Source organism: Symphalangus syndactylus, chromosome 18 (genome assembly GCF_028878055.3).
Source record: "Symphalangus syndactylus isolate Jambi chromosome 18, NHGRI_mSymSyn1-v2.1_pri, whole genome shotgun sequence".
Classification (NCBI taxonomy): Eukaryota; Metazoa; Chordata; class Mammalia; order Primates; family Hylobatidae; genus Symphalangus; species Symphalangus syndactylus.
In genome coordinates, this window is record NC_072440.2 from 83,125,663 (window position 1) to 83,144,070 (window position 18,408).

At 49.6% G+C, this 18,408-nt stretch overlaps 1 protein-coding gene across 3 annotated transcripts in view; it reads right to left on the reverse strand.

The window, feature by feature from the left end:
* Positions 1-1,155: 1,155 nt before the first annotated feature.
* The window catches only part of TOGARAM2 (TOG array regulator of axonemal microtubules 2), a 69,439-nt gene continuing 52,186 nt past the window's right edge, over positions 1,156-18,408 (reverse strand). For all 3 annotated transcript variants that reach the window (XM_055252672.2, XM_055252671.2, XM_055252670.2), the window contains 4 exons: positions 17,835-18,027; positions 16,727-16,943; positions 7,983-8,069; positions 1,156-1,629 (listed from right to left, as the gene is read on the reverse strand). In XM_055252672.2, the coding sequence (XP_055108647.2) occupies positions 1,298-1,629; positions 7,983-8,069; positions 16,727-16,943; positions 17,835-18,027 (829 nt within the window). In that variant the 3' untranslated portion in view covers positions 1,156-1,297. The remainder of the gene's footprint in view (positions 1,630-7,982; positions 8,070-16,726; positions 16,944-17,834; positions 18,028-18,408) is intronic.

An 18,408-nucleotide genomic window follows, 5' to 3' on the forward strand; every position in this document is an offset into this window, starting at 1 on the left:
CACACAGGCAAGATGGGAGAGTGGCTTCCTCTTTCCAGCCTGGCAGGGTCTGGAAATACGTAAGTGAGTAGATTTGGGGCTTTTCAGAGCCAGACTCCCCAGGAGAGGCTCAGAACAGGGATGTGGAATGGATGTTAGGCCTGGGGGGCAGATGACAGTGGAAAGAGGTTCCACTGAGGAAGGGCAGGGGAGAGGGGTGTCTGCCAGAAAACTTGCTGGCATGAGGCTGGGCCCTCAGGGCCTCAGTCGTCTGGATCCGCCCCAGCACGTGGCTGCAGGCTGGGCTCCCCTGCGAGAGCTGGGATGCTGCCCCTTCAGCCTTTGCCTTACCAGGCCTGCCTTGCCTGTGCATTTGAGGTCATGGCCTTAGCTCTAACTTTTTCCGGTCACACAGTTGTTAAACTGCCACTGTCCCCAGCCAAGGCAGAGCCACTCCTACCTAAAGTGTCCAGAGCCTGAGCCCTAGACTTCCCTCTCCACTGCCGGGACCTCATTTCACTGGCTGCTCCCCCAGGGGCCAACACCTTCCCTGCTTCCACAAGTCCTGGCCTGTGCTGTGCCCACACGCCCCTCCAGCCTTGTGATGTGGCCCACAATCGCAGCCTGTGCAGTTTCAGAGACTCGGCAGCATCTGCACACTGGCAGCACTTTACGCTCCGCATGCATCTCCATTTAGGGTGTTTCAATGGCAAAGCATTGTCTAATCCTCTCCAGAATGAGCCAGAACTCCAACTTCTAGAGAAGGCTTTTAGTGAAGCAAATCTCAAATTCCCCTTGTCTTTTGATAAGCTGGGCAGATCCCATCAGAAGGTTCCCACAGGACCAACAGACGCGCGCTGTAGCTTTTGCAGGGCGGAAGCACGATGTCCCTGAACACGTTTGTTACACTCACCTCCAATCAGGCCCATGACAAATGGACTGGATTCGATGACCAACTCGGGCTGTGGGTTTCGGGAGGGCTTGCCCAGCAGCTCACAGATGGGCAACTATCGTCTCGAGCGGGCTGCAGCTTGCAGGCCTGTGCTACCCTTTTTCTTCCTAACTCTTTGTCTCAACATTGTCTGCAACTGGTTTTGCTACTGTCACATTTCATTTCATTCATCACAAACCTAGTTACTGGAAAATTCTCTGTGATTAAAAAAGTACAAGATAATAAAACCTTAGAAAAATAAGTAATTCTTTTATTTCTACTTCAATATATACCATGTACATCTGGAACTCTAAGGGGGAAAGTAACCAGGAGAATATTCCATCATAAAAATAAGATAAATAATAATTGCCCATTTCAGATCCATCTTTAATCCAGCTGAAAAGGGTATGAGCTGCCAGTTGTCTTGCTGTCAGGGGCCACCCCTCTGTCAGTGGCCTTGCGGCTGCCTCCCAAGGACTCTAAGAGTTCCTGGAGCGTCTTGAGGACATGCTTTGGCTGGCTGGCGGCAAAGTCCAGCAGGCGGGAGCCCATGTGCTCCTGGAGGCTCCTGGACAGCCGGCACACCACCCCGCGGATGCTCCCGCTGGGTCCAGGCAGGGTGCCATTCCCGGTGGTGGTGTTCAGGAAGTGCCAGAGGATGGGAAGGACATGCCGCTCTACAGCTTGAGGCTTCCGGGTGTAAACTGAGGCCACCAGCACTGTCAGGCAGAAAAGGAGAGTCACTTGAGCCAGGCACTCTCTCCCTCTCCCACTTCCCTCTCTTAGGGCACCAACTTTGTCCCCCAAAGGGCTGGCAGCCCAGCAGGTGCAGTATCTAAGGATCCGGACACATTTAGGAGCCTATGAAAATGTGTTAGCGTCTTTTACCATTAGTAGAAAATATATGAATATCTCCAACCTGGTTTATATCTGTGCTTATACCAACCAGTCAGAAACTATAATTTTTAAATTTGTTTTATGGAGAAAGGGGCACGCAAAGGCAGAAATATGCAGAATCTCTGACAATCACAATGGTTCCTCCAGCTCAGGGAACAGGAAAGAGGCAGGCACACCTGGTTACAATCCTGCCCCCATCAACTGTGTCAGCCTGAGGAAGCCACCCCACCTTTCTGAGCCTTTTCCAAACCCATAAAGTAAGGATAAAAATGCTGAACCAACCTCTCAAGATTGTTAGAAATTCGATAATAAATATACATAAAGTGCCTACCTGTAGGCAGGCAGGTGACAAATAGTAACTACAGTAATACTGCATTTATCCACATCACCACCTATGGAAGTCCACACAAATACAGAGAAAAACTCCTGGGGAGGGAAATCAAGACCCTCTCACATGAAGCATGCTGGCAGACAAGACAGCTGGCAGGGGAGGAGCCTAGCACAGCCTCCCCGGTGCCCAGATGCCAAACCTCAGGACGAGACCAGCAGCAGAGGCATGAACATGCTTGTGAACCAGCAAGCTCTGCACAGGCCATTCCAGTGATGAGCCCCCAGATCTGGTTTCCCAAGGCCCCCAACCCTCTCTAAACCCCAGAAAACCCAGAAGCCAGCTGAATCTGCCAACCAGCTCTTCATCACCTGAGTAAATGCCAGGGCTGTGGCCACATCAAAACCACGTCAAGGGCTCTCCTGGGTCCCCAGAGGGGCTGCTCAGGCCTTCAGCTGTGGCCGCATTATCCTAAGCGCATTAGCACTAACGAAGAAGGCTTTGCGATTCACATGCTCTGCCTGTCATCCTGCCGAAGGATAAGTGCTGGGGCAGGCAAACAACACTAACAGCAGTGCTTTATTGATTCTGTGGGCCGGGAATTCTGTGGAAAACAGTTTCCATATCCTGGAAACTGCCTGAGCCCAGGGCTCAGAGCGTCACATCACAGCTCCATTTCATGCTCACAGCACCCCCGAGAGGCAGGATGCTTGTCCGTTTTCCAGAGGAGGAAAGCAAGATTCAAATCAAGGCAAAGGGCAAAGCAGAGGACAAAGGCCAAATCTGCCTGGACTCCAAAGTCCACACTCTTTCTACCGCACGCTGTCCCCAAATCTCTAGGGATTCCGTATTTCAGAGGCTGATCTGGAGCTTTATTTTTTGTTTCATTTATTTATTGAGACAGTGTCTCGCTCTGTCACCCAGGCTGGAGTAGAGTGGCATGATCACGGTTCACTGCAGCCTCGACCTCCTGGGCTCAAGTGATTCTCCTGCCACAGCCTCCCCAGTAGCTGGGACCACAGGCATGAGCCTCCACGCTCAGTTAATTTTTTTAAATATTTTTTTGAAGAGATGGGGTCTCATTATGTTACCCAGGCTGGTCTTGAACTCCTGGTCTCAAGCAATCTGCCCACCTTGACCTCCCAAAGTGCTGGGATTATAGGTGTTAGTCACCATGTTTTATTTTTCATGAAACTGCAATTTGTCCTTCCCTCATCGGGACCACATCATCTAATCCCCTAGGATATCCTCCCCTGAGAGCCCCACGGGTCCCTCTGATTTCAAAGCCAGCCTGGAATAAGGAGGAACCAGGGAAGATGCCCTGGGCCACCCTCTGGTCAGCCTGACACTCTCTTGGTGACATTTCTCAAGGAATGTTGGCTTTGAGGCTGCACCCTCGGGGCTCTTGCAGGACCCTCAGAAGTGAAGGTGGTCCTGATAACTGGAAGGGCAGGACTGCACCCTGTGGGTCACCCCTGCATTCCCCAGGAAAGGATCCTGGAGGAAAGAGCTTGGAGGAGCTTTATCAAGTGGAGCGAAGAGGTACACTGGTTGGAAAGAGTTGAGAGTTCTGTTCCCTGTGCTTGAAACAGGCTGAGTAGGAAGAGAACAGGTGACAGGAAAGCAGTTCCTGTCAGCCCCAGGGTGGGAGATGAAGGGAAACTAGAAGGGGAACAGTGAGAGGGAACCAAAAGAAAACGAATGACCCTGAGTAGCCACCTACACTGAATAACGATAACTCAAAAGTGTCCTGAATCCCTGTGGAATGCAAAAATAGGTGAGAACACAGAGATTTGTTGCCCGTGTTTATACCAACGTTTTTCACAATCGCCAAAAGACAGAAGCAGCCCAGTGCCATTGAGGAATGGATAAACAAAATGTGGTATGTACATTTAATGGAATGTTATTCAGCCTTCAAAAGGAAGGGAATTCTGGCCAGGTGCTGTGGCTCATGACTATAATCCCAGCACTTTGGGGGGCCTAGGTGGATGGATCACTTGAGGCCAAGAGTTCAAGACCAGCCTGGCAAACATGACAAAACCCTGTCTCTAAGAAAAATACAAAAATTGGGCCGGGTGCGGTGGCTCACGCCTGTAATCCCAGCACTTTGGGAAGCCAAGGCGGGTGGATCATGAGGTCAGGAGTTCAAGACCAGCCTGGCCAACATGGAGAAACCCCGTCTCTACTAAAAAAAAAAAAAAAAAAAAAATACAAAAATTAGCTAGGCATGGTGGTGTGTGCCTGTAATCCCAGCTACTTGGGAGGCTGAGGAAGGAGAATTGCTTGAACCGGGACCCAGGAGGCAGGGGTAGCAGTGAGCCGAGATCATGCCACTGCACTCCAGCCTGGGCAACAGAGCAAGACTCTGTCTAAAAAAAAAAAAAAAAAAAATTAGCTGGGTGTTGTGGTGGGCACCTGTAATCCCAGCTACTCGGGAGCCTGAAGCATGAGAATGGCTTGAACCTGGAAGACAGAGGTTGCAGTGAGCTGAGATCTCGTCACTGCACTCCAGCCTGGGTGACAGAACGAGAATCTCTCTCAAAAGAAAAAAAAAAGGAAGGAAATTCTGACACCCGCTACAACACGGATAAATCTTGAGGACATTCTGCTGTGTGAATTAAGCCAGGCACAAAAAGACAAACTGTATAATTCCATTTATATGACATACCTAGAATAGCCAAAATCATAGAGACAGAAAGTAGATGGTGGTTGCCAGGGACTGGGGAAGGGAGAAATGGGGAGCTAGTGCCTAACGGGGACGTAGTTTCTGTTTTGCAAGGTGAGAGTTCTGAAGATGACTGCAAAAATCATGGACACTACCTCTGAACTGTACACCTAAAAATGGTTAAGGTGGTACATTTTATGTTGTGTATTTTAACACAATTCTTTTAATGAGAGGTGATGTAGTTTGGCTGTGTCCCCACCCAAATCTCATCTTGACTTGTAGCTCCCACAATTCCTACGTGTCATGGGAGGGAGCTGGTAGGAAGTAATTGAATCATGGGGGCAGGTCTTTCCAGTGCAGTTCTCGTGATAGTAAGTCTCATGAGATCTGATGGTTTTATAAGGTCATAAGGGGGAATTTTCCTGCACAAATTCTGTCTTCCTTGCTACCATGTAAGATGAGTGGCATGATGGTGAGGCCTCCCCAGCAACATGGAACTGTTCGTCCATTAAACCTCTTTTTCTTTATAAATTACCCAGTCTCGGGTATGTCTTTATCAGCAGCATGAGAACAGGCTAATACAGCAGGGAAAAGTGAGAACTATCTCAAGAACCAAACCCAGGCACGCACCCTCCACCCCCACCCCCACCAAAGGCTGGGGGGGCTCCACATGCCCCCAACAGAGCCCCCTTCCCCATCCTGCTACATTTTATCCACTCTTGCTCCTTGAATTCTCTTCCATAGAGTGAGGTATGTTTACACTTCAGCCCCCAGGAAGCTCGTTCCACAGGAAGAGTAGCAGTCCCCACCCAAACTCAGTTCCACAGCCCACACCACCCTCTCCGCTCATGTCTTGGCTAATGGAACTCAGGCTGCTTCAGAGCCACATTCCCCAGGTGCAAGGATGTGGCAGTCACCTGGCTGCCAGGTGTTGACTCTTAAGCTGGCAAAGATGGCGAGGCCCTTCTGGGGGCCAGCATGAGGGGGCAAACCCCATTAAACTCAAGCTTAGAAGCAGCTGAAGTAATTAGCAGAAGATTTACTCCTATTAAGCTGTGCTATTATTAGTCCTCGCCTGTGTCAATAAAAATATTCTTCTCTGTTCCTGGTGGACACAGAGTTAACAGAAGACCTATGGAGAAGCTCTTGCTTTTGAGGTCTCTTGGAAATAGACAAGAAAAAAGTACAGTAAGTGGATAAGGTGAAGATACTTGCCCACCTCTGGGCCCCATAAACTACCCAGACAAGGACAGGTAAACCTTTCATGCAGAAACTGCTGATTTTGAGCAATGGCAAAGGGCTCCTTGTCTGGTGTCTAGGACCATCTTACTTACATACCCTGTTCTCCCCCAGCTCACCTGCAGCCAGCCCTGCCTCATTCGCACCTGCCTTCCCGTAAGGCAAGAGACCACTCCAGGAATGCTGGAAGGACAGACTCTGCACAGAGGCAAGGCCAGGAGCAAGAGATGGAGCAGGGGAGAAGCTGAAAGGGCAGCTGGTGTCAAGGTCCTCAGCCATGCAGCATGTGTCAGGCCCCTCTCTGAATGCTCACAGCTGGGCTAGGAGGGGAGGGCAGTAGACAGACCAGTGATACCATGTGGGATGCAGTCTTGAGAAGTACACAGGAAGAAGGTAATGCCAGAGCCAAGCAGGCATCCCCCAGGTAGAGGAAGAAGAATGGAGAAGGCTTTCCGGGCAGGGCAGCCACATGTGGGCAGAGCAAGAGGCTGAGAGACCAGCCACTGCATGGAGGGTACATGCAGGCACCCAGGAGGCAGAGTGTCAGGGGGAAGCAGCGCAGCACAGGGTTGGGGCTTGGCTCTGCAGCCAGGCTCCCAGGACACATCCTGGGTTCCTCACCAAGGGACCTTGTGCATTTCAGTTTTCTGAGCTCCATTCTCCTTGTCTCCACCAAGTGGAATCTACATCCTCCTGTGGGGTGGTCATGAGGATTCAATGATCCAGTGCATAGAGCTGGGGGTGGGAGGAAGGGGGCACATCCTAGAGCAGCAATGACAGCTGTGGGCCACTCCAGGGGGCCTGGACACTATCCTGGAGACAGCTCAGGAGTCTCACAAAGATTAAAGCAGGGCTGGTGCATGATCTGTCTGCGTTTCAGAGGGACTATCAGGAGTTTAGGGAACAGAGTCCCTCTGCCCCCCTCCTTAGATGGGACCTTCCCAAGGCAAGGGAGGAGGCTTTGTGCAAGCAAAAATGATCATGAAACCAAGATAAGTAACCTGCCCAAGGTCAGGGCTGGTGGTGGCAGATGGGTGTGTGGACACCAAAGCCTGTGTCCTTTCTGTGTTGCCACCTCAAGGACCACAAGAACAGATTTCAGCCCTGGAATGAAGTCACTTGGACTTCTCCTGCAGACTGAAAGCAGAAACAGGATTGGAGCAAGCCTTCGCCAGCTGAAGCTTGAGCAAGGCTGAGTAGATTCAGGCCAAGGCCCCATCTCCACATAATACAGTCCCAGCACCGGCCAAGGGGTCCTGAGGGGTTGAAACCCAGCTGGTGCCTGCTTGCCAGGCTGCACATGCTAAAGCTGTACGTGGCAACTTTTTCTAATTCTCTTGACGGTGCTGTCAACTGACCAAGCCATATGCACCCACTAGGCAGTGTCTATTGAAAAGGGAGGCTTTTTCTGACTCACACAAAGGTACTCTATAGGCAAGAAGCAGCCTTGTTTGCAAGGAGGAAGAAACGCACACAGGTTGAGTGTCCCTTACCTAAATTGTTTGGTACCAGAAGTATTTCAGCTTTTTTTCTGATTTTGGAATATTTTCATGATACTTACCAGTTCTGCATCCCTAATCCAAAAATCCGAAATCGGAAATGCCCCAGTGTACATTTTCTTTTAATGTCATGTCAGCACTCAAAAAATTTCAGATTTTGGAGCATTTCTAATTTTCTGATTAGGGAGATTCAACCTGTAAAAGTTTTTTAAAAACACTTTTGCTTTTGTACAAACCTACTTCATTTTGATCAAAAACAAAGATTGTCTTCTGGCAATATAGAGATTGTCACATACAAAAAAAGCAGATTATCAAAATTTTAAATGATGGGGGGGGATTATTTCAGGTCTAAGATAACTGGGTGAATGGTTCAACCACAGACCAGGAGAGAACAGAAATCTACCGGGAGGCAGGGTGGGGTGGGGTGGGGCTGGGGTTGCTCACCTGCCAGGCGATCCGTGACATCCAGCACCGCACGGCCACTCAGGAAACACACTCGCCCAGCAAAAGCTGGTAGAAGGCAAAGGTTGTCTGAAAGAGAAGGGGGATGTCAGTGGCCACACTTCTGGGGGCTGGGTGACAGCACTAGGGGTTTGCAGGGCCACATACCCACAGTGCCTGCAAGGGGATGAGGCCTCTGGGGGAGCTGAATTAATTTTTCCAGGTCACAAAGGGGCCACTTAAAGTGAACATATGTAGCGTGTTTGGGAAAGAATCGGTGGCCTGAAATAGTTAAACTGGCTCCCAAACAGGCCTCATTTATTCCCACAGATCTAGTTCATATTGCCTGTGCGTCTCAAAATTGACATGAGTTTTGGGGCAAAACAAAGTAGATAGGTAGGTAGGTAGGTAGGTAGGTAGATAGATGATAGAAGATGGATGGATGGATGGATGATGAAGAGAAGATGTTGGAGGATGGATAGATAGAAGATAGATAATAGAGATGGATGGATGGATATACAGATATGTTTTAGGGGAAACAGAATCACTGAGCCATGATTACACAAAGGTCAGTAAAGGGTTAGGATTGAAATTCAGAAAGTATAGCTCTTCTCAAAGCCTGAATTTGTGCTCTACCCACCAAGATGTACCCACATCTTGTACCCACAAAAGATGTTCATTTCCACACTGAACACATACTGATATCATCTATGTAATAAGCATGGAGCTAGGAGCCAAGTAAAACCCAGTACTCCCATCCCCCTCAAGAGGCTCCTCTGACGAGCAGACAGACGCTTAGACATGAACCCTGACACCAGGTGGGAAGCACTGTGCTCTTGTAACCTAGAGCCTGGGGGGTCTGAAGCCAGGGTGACCGACTGGTCCTGGTGGGCCCAGGCTCTCCCCATTTCAGCACTGTCAGTCCCGAGTCCTGGAAACCCAGGATACTTGGTCATCCTATCCAGAGCAGAAGCACCTGGTTGGCTCTAGCAGGGTCAGAGGAGGGAGTTTGTGGGTTGAGGAGCACATATTATCATCAATGGTTTATACATGACCTCACTGCCCAGGCCTGATTTTCTCCTTACTTGTAAACCCCAGGTGGTCTGAGTCTCAGACCCAGCATGAATATACTTGCAAAGATGGCTAAGTTTATCGTCTATATGCCCCAATATGCCTTTCAGGAGGTTTGAAAAAGAGGTATTTTAAACCTTTTTGAAAAAATTGTCCCAGTGCCCCCGCCCCCAATCCCAGCTCCACCAGGCCATCCAGCCACACCCAGCTGCGAGGCGCAGCTCCCTGGCTGCCCAGCCATGCCCATGGGTAAAGCTCTGGGGACTGAGCACCACCTCATCTGTATCTTGAAAGAACTGAAATAGTATGAGTGTTTATTACAGAGATGAGCCACTAATGGTGAAAACACAAGCAAATGGGTGGGGACATTCCTGGAATAAAGAGGCTCTCTGGCTCCTTCATATTCCTGAAGTCGACTGCAGCAGGACCCCATATCTACGGAATTTAGAAGCTGCTTGTTCCTCTCCATTCTAGCTGACACCTCCTGGTTTCTCAAACTACTAAACTTGAAGAGCTACACTTCTCACAAAGACACACAGTGTGAGAAAAATGGGCCTGTCCTAGTAAGGTGTGCTAAGCTGAGAAATACACACCATCCTCAGAACCTTCTCCTTGTGGACGGCAGAGAAACGAGCATGCCAAGCTCCCAGCATTTTGCAACCACACTAGTCACAGCTTAATTCAGTAGGAGGTGGGGCAAGTAACAAAATGCACTTGTCAGAGATGTGGCTTTGTGGCTTGCCTGCACCTGTCAGGCAGGTGAAGGTGGGTGGCCTATGTGGTGTTACCATAGCAGCCCCAGCATGTGTATCCTGGGACCCAGGAGCTGACCATCTCCAGGCCAGACTTCTCTTTACAGGGGACAGAGATTTTAGAGCTCTGCACGAGGAAGTCTTTCCAGTCTCACCTTTTCCAAGTTCCTTCAATACCTCAGCACAGAGCCCCTGCATTCCTGGAGAGGGGCACTCAGTGCTTTGTTTTTCTCATCAGGCACAAGTTTATCTAAGAGCTCATCCCTGCTTCCCTTGCTGTCCTCCTGAGGGATACAGAGGAGAAAATGTACCCAGGTACATCTCTTTGCAAAAGCTCCATCCACAAGTCAAGAGGCTTTAAAATAATTTGTCCTGGGAGACAAATGAGATGCCAGCTTCTAGAATATTGTAATTAGCAAGATAAGGTCTCGGGCTGCATTGGTAAAGCTGTCAATTGCGTAAGAATAGGTTTTCATATGAATGGCACCTGTTTGTTTCCAGGTGTTTCTATTTGTCCCACCCCATCATTTACCTGGGCTCAGATTTGAAGACAAGGATTTCTTCCTCCGTGGTCACTTCCCACAATGCTCAGCCTAGAACATTCTGTAATGTAAGGAACATGGCTGTGCTTTGGTCACGGACAGGCCAAGGTAAACATCCAGAGTGACTCAGCAAGTTTAGAGCACAGACGTATAACTCCACTTGTTATCACAGTCGTAACATGGGAAGGCCATGCCTTGGCCCTGTGCCACTATGGTCTGTAAAAGGCATAACTGCCTTGCTGACACTGTGCAGGCTTGTGTGTGCCCAGAGAGAGAGTGAAGCTACTGCCCCCTGTAAGAGAGAATGCCCGTCTGGCAGACGGACATGGAGCCAGGAAGCGACTTGTGCCCAGAGGGAAAGAGTTAAGCTGCTGACCCCGAAGGCAAGGGAGAGCCAGCACAGCTGTGTGTGGGAGCCAACAGACTAAGCAGCTGAGACAGGGCAGATGGTGTGAGAGTAAGCTGCTGCTGAGAGGTGCTGCTGAATAAAATCATCTTTCACCTGCCTGTAGCCCCCCCGAGTGTTTTTTCTGCTCATCCAACCACTCCCTTCAGACCTCACCATGAGCTGGAACCTGACCCTAGACACATCTAGACCTGACATCTAGACACAGCAGGGGCTCCCACTTCTGGCCCCAAATATCCCCTTTCCCCAGAGCCAGAAATAAGTGAACTTAGGGAACACTTAAAAATGCATATCCAGCAGAGACCTGTGCCAGACCATGCTCCCACGGGGCACAGCACACTGCAGGTGCTGAATAAATGCTTGTAGCGTGCAGGGCAATGTCAAAACAGGACACAGTGTGCCTAGGCTGATTTATGAACCCCAGAGCACTATGCCCAGGCAATCGGCCTGTCTTTCCACTGGCCACTTTTAAAGTGAAGGCTCACCTTTCAGGTTACCTCCAGGTTCAATAAGACACACTAAAGCACAGCAGTTATAAGAGCTCTGAATACAGATTGCCTGGGTTTGAATCCTGGTTCTTTCATACTTTACTGTGGAACACTGGACAAGCCACTTATCTGCTCTATGACTCAGTTTACCCATCTATAAAATGGGGATGATACTAATAGCTTTCTCATAAAGTTGCTGTAAGGGTTCAATGAACAAACAGTGCTTAGGATAGTGCCTACAGCATATAATTACTATGCAAGTATCAGCTATTATTGTTACTATTATTACCTTAAAACTCTGAGAGCCCAGCAACCACCATGGTAGAGAGACCAATGAAGAGGCCAGAATCTAATATTTAAAAGCTGAAAATCTACACTCCATTAGCCTAACCTGGGGCTTTCCTAGGCTCCTGCATCACAAGGAAGCAAAGACTGGCCTTGCAATGGAGAGAAAACAGCCACTAGCCGCAGCCCAGAGACTGTCCTTCCAGGGTTCAGACTCCCCTGTCTACAATGGGGTGGAGGTCTAAGGGGCCACACACCTGTCCCATTCAGCCAAGCTCTGAGGCTACCAGGCCACATCATCCTCCAGCTACTGGGAAGCCAGATAAGAGCTTCTAAGAAAGTGTAGAAAACATGGTAGCAAGGACAGTGGCAGCAAGGAAACTGGAGTTAGACTGGAGTCCCCCAAATAAGCACAAGACTTGGTAAGTTATGATGTGCTGGTTTTACCGGATTCACCATGGCTGCCAACACTAGGTGTGTTTATCTAAAGAAAAAACTGGGACTGATTGACTTGCACAGAAACATGCAAGCTATGGTGCAGCCACGTGATGGAGCTGTTAAAAGTGACTCAAGGCCGGGCGCAATGGCTCACGCCTGTAATCCCAGCACTTTGGGAGGCCGAGGTGGGCAGATCACCTGAGGTCAGGAGTTGAGACTGGCCTGGCCAACATGGTGAAACCCCATCTCTACTAAAAGACAAAAATTAGCCGGGGATGGTGACGTGCACCTGTAATCCCAGCTACTCGGGAGGCTGAGGCAGAAGCATCGCTTGAGCCCAGGAGGCGGAGGTTGCAGTGTGCCAAGATTGCGCCACTGCACTCCAGCCTGGGTGACAGAGCCAGACTCCATCTCAAAAAAAAAAAAGTGACTCAAGAGTATAATCATCTGCAAATGCTTATGCTCTGATTTTTTTAAAAGCAGGATGCAAATCCAGATATATGACACCACAACTGCTGTGCTGAACCCCTATTAACCCCTATCAATAGGAAGGGCCTCCAGTTCAAGAGGCCAAAGAAGAGACCCAGAGCCAACAAACAAGACATGGGGTTTTATTAGGGGCTTAAGTACAGGGGAGAGAGTCTAGTGGCGGCAGGCCGAACGGGAGAGCCTCATGGCACAGTGGCTGGGCAGGAAAATCGCAACCGCCTGCAAACAGCACGCAATTTACATAGCACTTTCACTTAACCCCCTCCACCTGGCAACCTTCATTTACCCCAAAACTCAGGGCCTCAATCCCCTGTATGGCTCATGTTCCAAGGGACAGGTCGGGGGCTGAGATGTGCCTCATAAACAAGGAACGAATCTCCAAGTTGGCCACTCCCAGCTCCCTAGCTCAGAACACACACTCATTGTGTCTGCCATTCAGGGTCATTCTAAGGGGATGCTAAAGTTATTGCTATCAGGTGGATTTACCCTACAACAACCATGTACACAAATGTGCACAGGAAAAAACTCAAAAAAGTGCCAAATGTTAATAATCATTTCTCTTAAGAGTTGGAACTATGAGTGAGGGATTTTTTTCCCCTTTCAAATGCTTTGTATCTTCATTTTCTCAAAATAAATATGACTTCTTTACAGTGGTAGAAGTGAACTTTCGGTTTTTTAATTAACTAGAAAGACTGCCCAGCAGCATGGGAAACTGGGTAGTGTTAAATGAAAGAAGCAAAACCAAAACTATATTTACATTATGATTTTTAACAAATAGACAAAAATAGAAGAGATATTTTTAAGCAGTTGGTATATTGGAGGAACATCGTGGATGCATTTTTAAATTCCATTAACATTATAATGTTCATATGATTTATATAAGGTAATAAATTTAAAGTCAGAGAGCAAAATAGCAAAAGTAGACCTGAAGCCACCCGCATTCCAAGCTTATCTGCTCTCTCCAGTACTGACCAGGGGCTGGAGTAAATTAAGAAAGTTCCTTTTGGCACAGAGAAGTCTGAATGCTGAAGTCTGATCGGGAGAAGATGAGCTGTCAGCAGCCTGATGTTTTCATTAGCAAAGTTTCTTCGGTAACTAACCCATTAAGAGCCCAAAAACAGAGCCAACCAGTTCTACTCAGGAACTTCCTTGATCCCAGAATAATTCCCCTGAAATCAGAAGGTCTTGGTGCTGAGTAGGAAGAATGCCACTTGAGCCCCGATCCCAGAGAGGCCTCAAGGCTGGCAGTGAGAGATGGCAGAGGTCAGGGAGCAAGCTGCCAACATGTCTCATTCCTTACTACCTCCCATGAAAAGGACATGGGCAGAAATCCCCACCTGCTCTGCCAACCAATACTCCATTCAACCCCACCCAGCCTGAGAAACCAAGGGATTAGAACAGATGATGTTGGCTTCTTTATCACTGACTTCTAGAATTAGTGAGTTCTAGAAGATCCCCATACTCCATTCAACCCCATCCAGCCTGGAAAACCAAGGGATCAGAAGCGATGACGCTGGCTTCTTTATCACTGAATTCTAGAATTAGTGAGTTCTGGAAGGTCCCCCAAGAAGGCCATCCTCCCAGCTTGGCTGTGCCATCTGGACTTTATGCCAGAAGGCATCCTAGCTTGGCATTATTCTTGATCCCCTTGACCTCCAGTTTAGCAGGAAATAAACAGTAACCTGCTGAGCTATTGCTTTGTGACTTTCCATATTTAAATATTTCACAGCATTCAACAGTCATCTCCAGCCTGGAGCCCAGAATCTGTTATGCAGCATGAAGAAGGAGGTTTGGGGAAAAGCTCCTTCCCATCAAAGAAACTGGATCATATCTAATCCAAGCCACTTCCAAGAGGGGCCTCAGGTGTTAAAGGTCCCCCAAGAAACCACTAGAACCACCAGGCTCAGCTTGGGTGATTTGGGAGGACTTCATACCCCTTCTCTTCCATCCGATTTGATGTACTCTCTGCCGCTATCACCCAATCCCCTGGGACAGAGGGAAATTTAGTTACTTCCATCTGCAGGCCAGGCTCAGACCGTGACAGGCAGATAAGAACCATTCCCAGAGATAGATTCTACCCTAGGTACTCCCTGGCAATGAGTTCCCCTTGTTGGTAACCTACTCCCTCCGGTTCTGACCTACATGGATGTGGAAATCAGCTGGTCACTTCAAAGTTAGGAACACTTTCAAAACCCGTTTTGCTGGCTGGGCTGAGAGGGTATGGCTTACAGCAAAGCCATCAGGCCCAGATAGCCCATGCCTCACCTGCTCAAAAATTACCTGGATCCAAAACAGCATATTTGGCCTGACACGGTGGCTCACACCTGTAATCCCAGCACTTTGGGAGGCCGAGGCGGGTGGATCGCCTGAGGTCAGGAGTTCAAGACCAGCCTGGCCAACATACTGAAACCCCATCTCTACTAAAAATACAAAAAATTAGCCAGGCGTGGTGGCACACACCTGTAATCCCAGCTACTCAGGAGGCAGAGGTTGCAACGAGCTGAGATCATGCCATTGCATTCCACCCTGGGTAACAACAGCAAAAATTCCATCTCAAAGAAACAAAAACAGTATATTTTACCCTTTGGGCTCCACCAGAGCCTTTTGCCAGGGATTTACTGGACTCCATTCATCCCTTTGAGGGCCACACCATTCCATTCCAGCCTAAGCACTGACCTATGGATTAGAGAGGAAGAGAGCCAACCCTTCCCATTGCACCAAAGCCTCTGGATGATGAACCAGAGGGTACATCATCAGCCGTACCCAAGGAGGCCCTGTCCCAGAAGGGAGAACATAGGCATCTTCCTAGTAGCTACAATCCTGCTACCAGGTGAGTTCAGATCACAAAAGCAGGCCACCCCTAGGCTCTCCTTTCCAGGATGCCCAGTCTAGTAGGGGTACAACAGGGCCCCAAATAAAAGGGACCTGAATCTTGTGACAGTATGAGACACTAGATTTTTTGCCCAAAGCGCCACAATTCCAGAGCTCAAGGAGGCTGGCCTGATGGCAAAAAGTGGAAACTAAAACACCTGGAGAGGGAAGAGTTAAAAATTCCTCTCCCTAGACAAGGATGCTTATCCTCTTCAAATAGCTAAAGCTTATTTTGCTTGGTTCAGGTTTTCCCAATAAATCCAAGGCCCATGGCGATTTACCAAGAGCCTTGGTTATTGGCAAGAGCAATCTCACTTACCCAGAGCAACGCTGAGAACAAGCCGTAATTTAGAGCTGGATTTATATTGTTTGTTCTATAGCAACAAACTCAGCAAATCATAAATTCCCTCTGAGATGAAGAGTGGAAATTGACAATATTTATGAACTCAAGAGGCAGAGAGGGACCTGACCAGGCCTTTGATTTGTAACTGAAACTTTTCCTGGAGCCTCCAGCCAAGGACACGGTGCCTGTCCCAGCCCCAGGGAGCTGGGCTCAGGCCAGGTAGCGGGGTGGGGTCGGGGGGAGGGGGACAGCAAGTGTGTCAGGAGGTGCGTCCAGCCTCTCTAAAGGATGGTCTTTGGATGCTAAAGGCAAGACGTTGCTCTATGCTCATCAGGACACACAGCAACAAGGCAAACAGAGGCAGTTTTCAGACCATGGCTTCCTCGCTCTGAAGCAAGGCTTGTTTGGGAAAGCTCGTCCTTGTACTGGGCTGGCCATAAGGCTACTCATGTGCTACTTTCTCCACACACCTAAAGTTTGGAATTTACACTTTGATCCATGTACTGGGTACACCAAACATCACTTTCTATCATCCATGAAAGGAATAAGAAAACACAAGCAGATGCACCAACATTTCCCCTAATGTTCCAGAAGCAAGGTGTCATACCGAGAAGCTCTTACCTTTCCTGATATCTCTTCCATAGCTCCCACCTTTTTTTCTTCTATCCTTTTTCCCCTCCCTCCACTTTCCCTCCCTGCCCATCACCACAAACCCCACCCCAAGCCCCGGCCCAGCTTAAGCCTTCCCAGCACTCCTGACTCACCCACTGTGGTGCCTTGTGACCCTGGGGGTTCATTTCCCTCATGTGTCTATGAGGAGGCTGGACTGGATCATCTCCACATCACCTCCACTTCCAGCCATCCAGAGGTGTGGGTGGCTGTGACATGGAAAAGCCCACCGGCCAAGAGCCTTGGAGGCCCTGGGCTCCACCTCTGCCCTACACAGCCTCTGGCGAAACATCTGGCCTGGGAACCAACCAAGGCCTTATCCACCTTGCAGATTTCCAAGCAGGAAGGTGGACATGCTGACCAGAGCCACACAGGCCCAGGTGGGACACTCACCCAGGCTCTCAACCATCACATCCAGCACAGCCATGGCAGCAGCGTAAATCCCCACGTTCTTGGAGTTGAGGTTGTCTGCAACAGCAGTGATGATGGAGAGCAGCATGGGGTGTAAGCTCTCTTTGAGGAGGGGGATCATCTTGGCGAGGGACTCCAGCGCCCACTGGTTCACTTTCTTGTTGGAATCGTGAAGCCTTGGGGTGAAAGCATCAAAGACCTATTGAAGAAACAGAAACCAAGAGCCCATGGGAACCCAGGCTGGGCGGGACTCCCACAGTGCAGGCAGCTTGGAGCTCACCCGGCCCAACTGAGCGACCTCAGCAGAGACTCGTCATGCATCCCTGACCTAAGCCACAGCACTCTCAAAAACGAAGAGCTCACCTCCTCAAAAGGGCGAGCGAGAGGGGAGGAATCAACAGGTATTGAGCACTCATTGCATGCCAAGCATCCAGGGTGTCTTGTTAGTTGCTCTGCAATCTCCTTTTTACTGAATGATCTTAACAACCCATGGAGCACATTTTCACCCCCACTTTCCCATAAACAACAACAACTGGGGCTCCAAGAGGTTCAATGATTTGCCTGAGATCACACAGCTAGTAAGAAACTTGGATGGAAACCCAGGTCTGCTGACTCTGAGCTGTGTCTTTGCTCAGCTGTGTAACTGACTGTCAGCAGCCTCACTCCACCAAGAAGCAGGCACCCACCCGAGTGTTCAGCCTGTGAAGGGCTTGTACCTACTCCTAACACACCTGTCCAGCCATCACAGCCAAGTCACCTGTCCAGCCACATGCTCTGCCCCCAAACATGATGCACCTAGCTCCCCAGAAGCAACCCAAGGCCTCACCACAGTATCCTCCACCTCTACCTCCTACCCTCCTCGCTGTAAATCTGCTAGAAGGACAAGAGACATCTCTGAGTATTTCCAAGCTGCCAGCAGGAGGCGGTGCCCTTGCCCACTCAGCCATTTCCAGGTAGTCTCCATGTTACAAAGGCCAACTGCATAGCAAGGGGTCTGACACAATGTCCAATGCCATTCAGAGTTTTCAAACTTCAAGTTGCACCCCCCAGAGGAGAGACAGGTGGGAGAGTAAAAGCAAGCAGTGCTCACCTGGACCAGGTGGGCAGCGACGAGCTCCGGCTTGGCCTTGCAGAGCTCCAGGAGCCGCCCCACGCCTTCCATCCGGGATCGGAAGTCCTTGGCCTCCAGCAGCCGCGTCAGCTCCCGTAGCTGCTCCACCATCTCCCGGTGGCCCTGCAGTGTGGAGCGCAGCCCCACCAGCCTTGGGCCATTGCAGCTGAGCCTAGATAAGGAGCATGGCGTCTGACCCCCAGGGAAGAGCCCCGGGGAAAGAACCCACTTCTGGTCCCATGCCACCTCCTACAGGCAGGTGGGGCAGAGACAAGAGTGTCACCTGCAGCTTAGTCCACCCCCAGCTTCCCCTTCACCTACAGTTTGTTGCCCAGGGCCCCATCCCCTTGTCAGGGGTCAGGGCTCTCTGTTCCTGCCTTTTTCTCTTTTCAGAAAATATGTAAGCAATGGGGGAAGTCAGAGTGAGGGAGTGGCTATCCACAAAAGAATGACTGGTACACACTTTTTTGTTTTTTTTTTTGAGACAGAGTCTCACTCTTGTTGCCCAGGCTAGAGTTTAATGGCACAACCTCAGCTCACTGCAACCTCCACC